Raw genomic sequence first — 12,864 nt, 5'->3', positions numbered from 1 at the left:
CCCCCTGACACTAAAATGCAATTTAGCATGGCTAATCAACCTAACCCGCACATCACTGGACTGTGGGAGGAAACCGGAATATCTAGAGGAAACCCATGCAGACACAGGGACAACATGCAAACTCCACACAGTCACCCAAAGTTGGAATTGAACCATGATCCCTGGTGCTGTGAAGCAGCAGTGCTAACCACTGTGCCACCTGAATAGGTATCATGTCGATGACACAAAGGCTAAATTGCAAGTAAGATGTTATTGCCAAATATCATGTTGTGGTATTTTTAAAAGAAAGGCTTGCAGACCACGAATGTACAAACAAACAAGAGCTTTATTAGAAAGGTGTTTATTCTACAGGCTGTTCGGATGGACTGCCCATTTGGGCGATGACATCATCAATGAATCACATGATCGGACTCTAAAAATGATCTTGTTCCAACTAGGAACAAACATGAATATACATCACATTGTGAATTTGTAGCCTTTGCTGATCTAATTCTGGTCTGCTGAAAGCTGCAGCTTGAGAAGTATCTTAACAAGTAATTTCACTGTGAGGCTAGACATTTCCAAACTATTACAATCAAACGTATAAGTTTAACCAAATCCAAAAGACTGCATCAGAAAAAACATATCATGCAAAATTTCATATTTACATCAAAGCTTTTATTGGGATCAATATGTCATGAATTGTAGGAATCATAACAAAATGGTACATCAGCACAAATGATATATACATGAAAACACAGTTTACATCAGATGGTAGCTATTAAAACAATGTTCAAATAGGTTGCACAAATAAAGCAACATTATTTCAATGAACATAGGGAAAAAAATGCACCAAATCGTACCATTTCAATGAAAAAACATTAGGCCTCCTCACCATGAGACAGGTCACACAGCCCTTGCATCCCCTTTCCACCATCGGTTGGTTCACTCCCTCAGGCCTGGTTGCCACACCAACTTGCACGGTTCAAGTGTTCCTTTCTTTCCTTAAAAGTTGGTTAGTTTGATAATGGAAACTCTGTTGCTGTAAGTACACAGATCAAGTTAAAGTTGATTAGTCTTTACCAGCAAACAATACTGCTTACATACAGTGTGAGTCTAATAATTGCAGGTCTGCACAGGCTGATTTTCCATCCATTTGCAATATGTGAAACTCTGGCCTGTAAATTACTAACCAGTACTTGTGAGTGGTGTACCTTATAACTGTGCTTACTCAAGGAATAATTCCCTATGTTTCATCTTGGCTATGGAATGAAAATGTAACTAGGACTTCATTGTGTCCATCCTCCATTCAAAGTCCCCAAGTTCTGCTGGAAAAGTTTCCCTGATTATATACTTCTACTGGGGACCCTGCCCCATGTCAGTGATAGGGTCTATAATAGAGCAACTTATCCACTGGTGAGCTTCTTCTTAGATATTGCTTTGTGGTTAATCTGTGTCTCCAAGTGTGAAGAATATCAGTCCCTAGTGCACCACTTTGACCACTGTTTCACTCTTCTTCTGCCTCAAAAGTGAAGACCACTAAAGCCAGTTCTCAAGGCAACCAACAAGAGGTTGAGCTGTTAACAATTGTCAGGAAATTGCATCAAGTATCAGGAAACTGGTGAACAGCACAACATTTGGAGTACCGCGTACTAATTCTGGTCACTCGGCTTTAGGAAATGGAAAGGGTGCAAAAAGGTTTACGAGGATGTTACCAGGATTGGAAGATTTGAAATATAAGGAAGATTTGAAATATTGAATAGGCTGGGACTATTTTTCCCGGGAGTGTAGGAGGATGAGGGGAGACCTCATAGAGGATTATAAAGTCATGAGGGGCGTAGATAAGGAGAATAGCCAAGGTCTTTGTCCCAGGCAACATAGGTTTAAGGTGAGAGGGGAAAGATTTTAAAAGGGACCTGAGGGGCAACATTTTTACACAGAGGGTGGTGCGTATGTGGAATGAGCTGCTAGAGGATGTAGTAGAGGTGGGTACAATTATAACATTTAAAATGCATTTGGACAGGTACATAGATGGGAAAGGTTTCGAGGGATATCAGCTAAATGCAGGCAAATGGGACTAGTTCAGTTTAGGAAATTTGGTTGGCATGGTCAAGTTGGGCTGAAGGGCCAGTTTACATACTGAATATCTCTGTGACTCTAACTGACCATAATACAAGCACATTGTCAAAATTATCCTGATCACCCCATCATTGGTTCTACAACTTGGCAGTGCAGAACAATAGGAATGCATCTTTCTGCCACAAACTGTCCTGTATACTTATTCCAAAGTGGCCAGAATATTTAATCAACACACTCTAAAAACTTAACATCTACAAGATTCTGAAACTTTAAGGCTCGTTAGTATTCCCTCCTTGTGGATAAAAATGGTAACTGCACCCTGGAGTAGTATATGCACCTCAGAAGAAAATCTGTTAGATTGGTAGTTCCAGAAGATCAATTTAACCCTATTTAATAACATTATTGTAAAGAATTAAAATGTTGACGCAATGTTACTGGTTATTGAAAATAAATGGGAATAGGTTAAACAGTTTAGAAAACACATCTGCTCTCCACAGCCAAGCTCCTATGAAGAATCAGGCTAGACCAATGATAAATGACTTATTCTGAGAAGTGCAAAAGATGATTCCAAAGGTCATGAAATTTAGTACCACAGGAGGTCTGTCAGCACCTTGTCTGTGTTGGTTCTCAGAGCTATTCACAGCACCCTTTTGCTGCTTTTAAAAACTTTTTGTTCTGCAGTTGGGGGAAGATTCATAAAAGTCCTACAATCCAGAAGGAGGCCATTCAGCCCATCAAGTCTGAACCAGCTACAATCCCACCCAGGCCTTATCCCCTTAACTCCACATTTTTACCCCACTAACCTACACATCCTGGGACACTAAAGCATGGCCAATGCATCTAACTTACACATCTTTGGATGGAAACCGGAGCACATGGAGGAAACACACGCAGACAGAATGAACATGCAAACTCCACACAGACAATGACCCAAGCTGGAAATCGAAGTCAGGTGCCTGAAGCTGTGATGCAGTGGTGCTAACCACTGTGCCACTATGCTGCCCTTTAAGGGATGAGGGAATTGCAGGCACTTTTTAACTTGAGAATGAATGAAAACCATTGTTTATATCCTTGGAGAATGAAATGGAGCCCATACAGGAAAAATTGCTACAAATCTTATAGATTTATTGAATGTAGAGACTTACTGAGAAGAGAGTGAGGATAAGAACATAAGAAATAGGGGCAGGAGTAGGCCAACTAGCCCTTCGAGCCTGCCCCGCCATTCAATAAGATCATGGCTGATCTGTCATGGCTCAGTTCCACATTCTCGCCCTCTCCCCATAACCCTTAATCCCCTCTCTCATCAAAAACCCATCAACCCGCGTCTTAAAAATATTTAGCGAGGCAGCCTCCACCACTTCAACGGGGAGAGAATTCCAGAGATTCACCACCCTTTGAGTGAAGAAGTTCCTCTTCAACTCTGTTCTAAACCGCCCCCCCTTTATCTTGAGGCTATGCCCCCTAGTCCTACTATCCTTTCTGAGCAGGAAGAGTCTCTCCACCTCTATCCTATCCATCCCATTCATCATCATATACGTCTCAATGAGATCTCCCCTCATTCCTCTAAACTCTAACGAGTACAAGCCTAATCTATTCAGCCTCTCCTCATAGCTCAACCCCCTCAACTCCGGCATCAGCCTAGTAAACCTCCTCTGCACTCCCTCCAAGGCTAAAATATCCTTGCGTAAGTACGGCGCCCAAAACTGCACACAGTACTCCAGCTGCGGCCTCACCAATGCCCTATACAGCTGCAGCAACACCTCCCTACTTTTATATTCAATCCCCCTCGTGATGAAGGCCAGCATCCCATTCGCCTTCCTGACCACCTGCTGCACCTGCAAGCTGGATTTTTGCGACTCATGCACAAGGACCCCGAGGTCCCTCTGCACCGTCGCCTGCTGCAGTTTTTCTCCACGTAAGTAATAATCCTTCCTACCATTATTCCTACCAAAGTGGACCACCTCGCACTTACCAACATTAAATTCCATTTGCCATTTCCTGGCCCATTCGCCCAGCCTATCTAGATCCTTCTGTAGACTCTCCCCACCCTCCGCACAATTTGCCTTTCCACCAATTTTGGTGTCATCAGCAAATTTCGACACCCTACACTCGGTTCCCATGAGGGGAACTCTATCTTTCTTCTGGAAGGGATGGGAGGAGTGAGGGCAGAAGTGTGGGAAATGGGTTGTTCATGGCTGATAACCCTGTCAATCACATTGGGTGGAATCCTCAGCTGTGGAAAAAGGAAGACATATCAGAAATGCTCTTGTAGAATCCCCACTGTGCAGAAGGTAGCCACTCAGTCCGTTGAGCCTTCACCAGCTCTCTCAGATGATCTCACCTGGGCCCTATCCCCATAACCCCACATATTTACTCTGCTAATCCTCCTATAATAAACACCCTGGGGCACTAAGAAATGCCAGAGTACCCAGAGGAAACCCACGTAGACAGGCGGAGGACATGCAAACTACAGTCAACCAAGCCCAAAATTGAACCCAAGTCCCTGGCGCTGTGAGGTAGCAGTGCCAACCATATGCCACTCTGTCGCCTGTGAAAGGTTGCATTATCAAAACAGATGCAATGGAGATACTGAGAGAATGCAATGGCGCTTATGCAGGTTGGAGGGCATGAGGGAGCTTGGTCATGGTAATTGTGGAAGTCACTTGGCTTATAATGAATATCAGTTGATAGCTTGCTGAGTACTGTTAAGTATTTCCGGTATTTTTTGGTTTCATCTCAACACTAGCTGTTCCCAATTCTGTGAAAAATGATGAAACTACCACCTGATATTTCCACAGGTTTCTCTTCCATGGCAAGCAGATTTCATGGGCATTTCTCTGAACTAAACTGTTTACAGGCATTCACAGTCCGCTTTTCAGAACGCTCTTTTTCACTCAAAGTCAAAAGTACATAGTAAAACAGAGCCCAGGACTTTACACTCCCCTATAGGCAAACTTTCAGGCAGATGGGAGCATGAAATTGAAGGGACAGTGTTATATTTCAGGTCAGAAACTCCGAAGCTTTTTGTTTGAAGTCTGCCTGGATCATAAGTTTTGCAATTTGAATTTGGTTAGGGTAAGCATGAGGTGTTTCACTTCAGGTATGATTCAAATGACTCACTAGGGAGCTTTTATCAAATAAAGTTTATTTAAGAATTCAGTTAAAATGTATAGAAAGAAAATTAGCAACAACTTTTACCAATTACAAACAAGAAAAAAACATGATATTATATAAATCTTAACAGCTATTACCGTTCAAACCAAACAAATCCCATAATCCGAACCCTTGCCAGAAATTTAGCACAGAAAATATAAATGCTCATGTGATGCTGGAACTTAGTTCTTTGGTTGGATGCTGCAGTTTTCTTGATACATACACAACCGACAAGCTTGAACTTAGAACACCTTCCCAAAACACCAGGGAGAGACTCTAGTTACTAGCTAGCAAAACACTAACAGCAGGCTTTTATTCCAGCAAGGCCAGGAAACCATCCAGCTAGCCAGCAGAATCTACAAGACCAGAGGGAGAGAGAGAGAAGACCTGCCCACCACTTGACAACCAGCTTCTGACTCTAAACTAAAACTGAAAATGAATCCTTGGAATTTTCTGGGGAGGAACCAACTGACTTTGACTTGTCAATCAATCTTACCCCTTTCAATGCAGGGTCATAAAAATAATCCCAGAAAGTACCTGAGTCTCAGAGTAAAAATAGACATAACTCCATTTAAGCCATGAAGCGTAATAAAGGGCTTCTAGCAGACAGTTCACCAACAATGAAAAAAATCAGAGGGCCTGCTTAACTGTAGAGAACTTGATTAAAAAAACATTTCTTAAAGGTACACTAGCATCATAATGAGATTCCCTCCAGGTTCCTGCCTCCCATGACCATACAGTGACTTTAAGCTGGGGTGGGCAAAGTCTTGGACAGGAAGTCTGCCCTTGCCCCAGTTGAACCCTTAAATGGCCACCCGACTCAATTGTTAGATTGATGGGAAAATTGAACCTCCGTGGGGCAAGCTTGGGCAGAAAGGAGGTGGGGGAACCTTCATCAGAAGCCCTTTTTCCCCTTCTGAAGTCAGGTACTCCTCCCCCCTCCTTAAGATCCAGTGGCTTTAGTATATTCAGCCCTTAGGCAAGACATCTTGGAGACATGGTTTTTCTTCTGCATCTGGTAGGACATCATCATCTGTAGTGTTGACAGCACTTTATTAACATTACAGGGAAGCAACCTGGGGATACAGGATGATTGAATTACAGATGAATGAAGATTTTTCACTGAAAAACTGATCCAAAATAGAAGTATGATGAAAATTGAACTCTGGATTCTGTGGAATGAGAAGTCAGGATACTTTGAGAAACTTGTTGCTCCCTCAAAGGACTCCGGGAAGATGCTTCAGGACAGGAAATATCTTCAACTCCAGGAAAGACTGAGATGACTGTATCAAAAGCTGAAAAGGCATTGAAGGTCTGAGATTTACTTCAATTGGCTTGGACGAGGAAGGAATAAAATGACAAACTCCCTGAAAGACTGACAGGAAAAGAGATGATTTCCAGTGATATCTGGGGGAGGGGGTGGGAGGAGGGACCACCTATTTTATAGGTAGTGGTGAGAGACCCACATTTCTTTCAGTACAATGTTGCTCCACAATGAGCAATGGGAAGAATTGCTAAGAATATAGGGCCAAGACAGCCTTCAAATGAGAGATGTGCGGGTTAGGTGGATTGGCCATGCTAAATTGCTCCTTCATGTCAGGGAGAACTAGCTAGGGTGAATGCATGGTGTTATGGGGATTGCAGTCGCTGCAGATTCAACAGGCCGAATGGCCTCCTTCTGCAGCGTAGGATTTTATGATTCTATCTTCTGTCATGACACCATTTCTGTCGTTAACTCACAGAAAAAGACACTGTACAGGACTCTGCAGCTTCAGAAGTGCCAAAGATTCTGCTGCAGCTTCCATGCTGATCTCCAGCTCTGAAGAGAAGACTTTCAACTGGGACTGAAGAATGGATGCGAATTGATTTTCACCTTAGGAAGGTACCAGCTCTGTAACAGTGTAATCCTCTACGGACTCTAACCTGAACTCGGGCAAGGCATTCTCCGTGGAACACTCTTCATGTACAACAGGAGATGATAAATTGGTAGATTCAGCAGAATGACAACTTAACACTGTTCAGCCACTAACATCATAGCAGATTCTTCTAAAAAAAAATAGAATCGTCATATGGCATATCCAACGATGGAAAAGATGAATCATTCACTGGGTCCTCAACCTCCAAGAGATCACTCATCACTTGTGGAAGTGGACTTACCGTGCAATATATCATGCCTATGCACAGGGCCCCATCCAGTGGGGGAGCCCAGTGCTGGTCAGTGACTTTGGGGTACCAATCAGAACTCTGAATCATCAACCAATGCACAGCAACATTGGGCTCTGATTAGTGGAGATCCCTTAGAGTGGTAAAACACATGAAGATCATTGAGAGTTCGGTGACTTTGGGGGAGAGCAGTAGTAATGAGGATCTCTAAAAATAGTTTTTAAAACAGCAGCAGCCCAGATTTCTTAATCAGGGCTGAGGAGGCCAGATAGCCAGGCAGGCAGCCTGAATCAACATTGAGGTCTTGGCTTTATCTTGAGGGGGTGCAAGCTTGAGGGCCAAATGAGTTGGGCAGGCCATGGCCGTCAGTTGTCAAGGAGAGGTGTGGGGTGACTCTTGATCCCCACGCCAGGGCTGCGGAGGGTGGATGGGTAACCTAAATATAAAAGAAAGGCAAGCCAGTTTTTGAGCAGGGCCTGGGGTTTAAACAGGCTCAGAGCGCCAGAGATCCAGGTTCAATTCCGGCCTTGGGTCACTATCTGTGTGTTTGCACTTTCTCCCCATGTCTGCGAGGGTTTCTTCCGGGTGTCTGGTTTCCTCCCACAGTCTAAAGATGTGTGGATCAAGTTAAATAGCCCTTAGTGTCAGGAGATTAGGAAGGTAATTATATAGGATAACAGAGATGGGGTCTGGGTGGGATCATTGTCAGTGCAAGCTCGATGGGCTGAATGGCCTCCTTCTGCACTGTAGGGATTTTATGATTCTATGAGGCCAGAGCAGCCTAAGCCAACAGTGACCTTGCCTCAGGTGCAAAGGCCAAGGAAGGGTTGTCGGCAATCATTGAGAGGCATCATTGAGAGGAGTGGCGGGGTGACTCAACTAGGCCAGCAGCAGGCTGGTGGACAATGAACCGAGGGCGAAGGTGAGGCGAGGTGAGGACAAGCAGCAGGCAAGACAGCCAGTGAGTGAACATGTTTCCTGAGATCGTTGTCAAGCTGAGGTGAGACATGAGGGCCAATGAGGTGTTGACGGTCATCAAGGGGAGTAGCGTGGTGAGTCAACCAGGCCAGCAGCAGGGCTGAGGAGAACTGGTGGGCAATGATCCAATAGTGAAAGCGAGGTGAGGCCAAACAGCAGATAAACATAAGGAGTAGGAATAGGCCATTTGGTTTCTTGAGCCTGCTCCACCATTCAACAAGATCATGGCTGATCTTTTCATGGACTCAGCTCCACTTACCCACCCACTCACAATAACACTTGATTGCTTTACTGTCCTTGCCTTAAAAACATTCAACGAGGTCGCTTCAACTGCTTCACTGGGCAGGGAACTACAGATTCACAACCCTTTGGATGAAGAAGTTCCTCCTCAATTCTGTCCTAAATCTGCTCCCCCTTATTTTGAGGCCATGCCCCTAGTTCTGGTTTCACCTGCCAGTGGAAACTACTTCCCTGTTTCTATCTTATCTGTTCCCTTCATGACTATATATGTTTCTATAAATTCCTCCTCATTCTTTTAAATTCCAATGAGTATAATCCCAATCTACTCAGTCTCTCCTCATAAGCCAATCATCAACACCAGAATCAACCCAGTAAATCTTCTCTGCACCCCATCTAATGCCAATATATCTTTTCTCAAGTAAGGAGACCAAAACTGTACACAGATGTGGCAACATCAGCACCTTATACAGCTGCAACATAACCTCCATGTTTTTAAACTCCATCCCTCTAGCAATGAAGGACAAAATTCCATTTGCCTTCTTAATTGCCTATTGCACCTGCACACCAACTTCTTATGATTCATGCACTAGAACACTCAGGTCCCTCTGCACAGCAGCATGCTGCAATTTTTTACCATTTAAATAACAGTCCTTTTTCCTGTTATTCTTACCAAAATGGATGACCTCACATTTACCAACATTGTATTCCATCTGCCAGACCTTTGCCCAATCACTTAAACTATCTATATCCCTTTGCAGGTGGTCAATGTCTTCTTCACACTTTGCTCTGCCAATCACCTTATCATTTGCGAACTTTGACACACACTTGGTCCCCGACTCCAAATCATCTATGTAAATTGTAAACAATTGCAGTCCCATCACTGACCCCTGAGGCACACCACCAGTCATTAATTGCCAACCAGAATAACACCCATTTATCCCACTCTGCTTTGTTAGTTAACCAATCCTCTATCCATGCTAATACAGCAGCTTTATCTTATGCAGCAGCCTTTTGTGCGGCACCTTGTCGAATGCCTTCTAGAAATCCAGATACAGCACGTCCACCGGTTCCCTCATTGTCCATTGCACTCGTAATGTCTTCAAAGAATTCCACTAAATTAGTTACACATATCCTGCCTTTCATGAATCCATGCTGTGTCTTCCCCATGGGACAATTTCTATCCAGGTGACTTGCTATTTTGTCCTTGATGATGGATTCAAGTATTTTCCCCACTACAAAAGTTAAGCTAACCGGCCTACAGTTACCCACCTTTTGTCTACCTCTTTTTTAAAACAGTGGCATTACATTTGCTGTTATTCAATCTGCTGGAGCCAACGAATTTCAGTAAATTACCACAAGTGCATTTGTTATTTCCATGCCATCACTTTTAGTACCCTGGGATGTATTCCATCAGGGCAAGGAGACTTGTCTACCTTTTGCCCCATTAGCTTACCTAATATTGCTTCTTTAGTGATAATGATCATTTCTAGATCCTAACCTGCTATAGCCTTCCTGTTGTCAATTTTTGGCATGTTATTTGTGTCTTCCACTGTGAAGACCAACACAAAATACCTGTTCAATGCCTCAGCCATTTCCTCATTTCCTGTTATTAAATTTTCTAAAGGACCAATGTTTACCTTAGCCACTCTTTTTCTTTTAATGTATTTGTAGAAACTTTTGCTATCTGTTTTTAAATTCTGAGCTAGTTTACTCTTGTAATCTATCTTACTTTTATTTATAGCTTTTCTCGTGGCTTTCTGTTGACCTTTAAAGATTTCTAGGTGAGCCAGTGAGTGAGCCAACACATTTTCCAAGGTCATCATCAAGCAGAAATGAGGTACATGGGCTGAGGAGTTGCCGGCTGTCATCAAGGAAAACAGCAGGCTGACTCAACCAGGCCAGCAAGGTTGAGGAGGACCGGGCAATGAGCCAAGGGGGCCAGATAACCAGTCAGGCAGTGAGCCAGCAGAATGTTGAGTGAGCAGGGACAGTTTGAACCACAGGGATGAGGAAGATTAAAAAAAAGCCTCCTCTTTCAGAAAATCCATTTGTTAAAATCAAAAAAGATCAGGTCAATATGAAGCAACTCTACCAGTATAGCAGTCAAAAGCGCAGAAAATTGAAGGGGAGGCAACGACAAAACTAGTCAAAAAGACAGTTTGTTATTTCACTTTAGAATGTTTGAAGTGTTGACCAAAGGTGTGGATGGATTATCTGATGAATTTGACATGCCGATTTCCAAAGTTACTATATTGCCTGAAAAAGTATGAACAAGAATTTTGAGGAAACAAAAAATTGGACTCTGAAAATGAGAATGGAACTACAAGATACTGCTGATTCTGCTGCTGCTGAAGTGAGGGAAGAAACCTACCCCGAAGTAATTGCCTTACGGCCAAAGTCTGTTTCGTTGGGTACGATAGGCTATTTCATCCTAAATGAATCAGAAAACACAGGTAACATGGAAAATTTGAGAAAAGAGTTTGAAGTTGCAGGCCGAAAGCAGGTTAGAAATCCTGCTTTCATAAATCGCATTTTCTGAGAGTGAAGAGAAATGGGACAACGGACATTAGGAATTGATTTTTTGGGGAAATATTTAAGGCTGTCTACTGTTACGTTTGCAAATTATTCCCTGGCCCCAATAAAAGGAAACAAGCATTGGTTGGTGGGTACTGTGGCTGGAGAAATGTCGGAAGAGATACAAAAAAAACCAAAGAACAGTGCAGCACAGGACACAGGCCCTTCGGCCCTCCAAGCCTGTGCTGTGCATTGGTCCAACTAGACCATTCGTTTGTATCCCTCCATTCCCAGACTGCTCATGTGACTATCCAGGTAATTCTTAAATGATGCCAGCGTGTCTGCCTCCACCACCCTACTTGGCAGCGCATTCCAGGCCCCCACCACCCTCTGCGTAAAAAACATCCCTCTGATATCAGAGTTATACCTCACCCCTCTCACCTTGAGCCTGTGACCCCTCGTGATCGTCACCCCCGACCTGGGAAGAAGCTTCCCACTATTCACCCTATCTACACCCTTCATAATTTTGTACACCTCTATTAGGTCTCCCCTCATTCTCCGTCTTTCCAGGGAGAACAACTCCAGTCTACCCAATCTCTCCTCATAGCTAAGACCCTCCATACCAGGCAACATCCTGGTAAACCTTCTCTGCACTCTCTCTGAAGCCTCTACTCCTTCTGGTAGTGCAGCGACCAGAATTGGACACAGTATTCCAAATGTGGCCTAACCAGCATTCTATACAGCTGTAACATCAGACTCCAGCTTTTACACTCTATACCCATTCCTATAAAGGCAAGCATACCATATGCCTTCTTCACCACCTTCTCCATCTGTGCTGCCACCTTCAGGGATCTGTGGACTTGCACACCTAGGTCCCTCTGTGTTTCTATAATCTTGATGGCCCTGCCATTTACTGTATAGCTCCCCCCTACATTAGTTCTTCTAAAATGCATCACCTCGCATTTATCTGGATTAAATTCCATCTGCCATTTCTCCGCCCAATTTTCCAGCCTATCTATATCCTGCTGTATTGTTCGACAATGTTCATAGCTATCCGCAAGTCCAGCCATCTTCGTGTCATCCGCAAACTTGCTGATAACACCAGTTACACCTTCTTCAGATCATTTATATATATATCACAAATAGCAGAGGTCCCACTACAGAGCCTTGCGGAATACCACTGGTCACAGACTTCCAGCTGGAAAAAGACCCTTCGACCGCTACCCTCTGTTTCCTGTGATCTTGCTGATCATTACACTTCCAAAGCTCATATTAAAGCTATGTAAATTATCTGGAAGAATTGATTCTGTGTTATTGGCTGAATTTGAAAAGGACTGTTCTTACTGGAGGAAAGTGCTGAGATGTGTTCATAGAATCCCTAAGTGCAGAAGGAGGCCTTTCAGCCCATCAAGCCTGCACTGACAACAATCCAACCCAGGCCCTATCCCTGTAATCCCACGTGTTTACCTTATTACTCCTGACACTAAGGGGCAATTTGGCATGGCCAATCAACCTAATCCCTCTTTTAGAGTGTGGTAAGAAACCACAGCATTTGGGGAAAACTCAGGCAGACATGGAGAGAATATGCAAACTCCACGCTGACAGTCACCCAAGGCTGGAATTGAATCTAGGTTCCTGGTGCTGTGAGGCAGCAGAGCTAACCACTGTGCTGTCGTCAAACTGTGTGTTAGATGCATTGGCCACACTAAATTGCCCCTTCATGTCCCAAGGTGCGCAGGTTAGGGAGATTAGCAGGGT

General features: G+C 43.7%; 1 protein-coding gene across 2 annotated transcripts in view; it reads right to left on the bottom strand.

The window, feature by feature from the left end:
* Positions 1–307: 307 nt before the first annotated feature.
* The window catches only part of hnrnph1l (heterogeneous nuclear ribonucleoprotein H1, like), a 44,271-nt gene continuing 31,714 nt past the window's right edge, over positions 308–12,864 (bottom strand). For both annotated transcript variants that reach the window (XM_080201539.1, XM_080201540.1), the window contains exon 13: positions 308–1,021. In XM_080201539.1, coding sequence (XP_080057665.1) covers positions 996–1,021 — 26 coding nt within the window. In that variant the 3' untranslated portion in view covers positions 308–995. The remainder of the gene's footprint in view (positions 1,022–12,864) is intronic.

The sequence above is a fragment of the Carcharhinus amblyrhynchos genome, chromosome 13 (genome assembly GCF_965287045.1).
Source record: "Carcharhinus amblyrhynchos chromosome 13, sCarAmb.v2.hapA, whole genome shotgun sequence".
NCBI classification, from domain to species: Eukaryota; Metazoa; Chordata; class Chondrichthyes; order Carcharhiniformes; family Carcharhinidae; genus Carcharhinus; species Carcharhinus amblyrhynchos.
The sequence above is the reverse complement of the archived record's forward strand: the minus strand, read 5'-3'. Positions and strand labels throughout refer to the sequence as shown.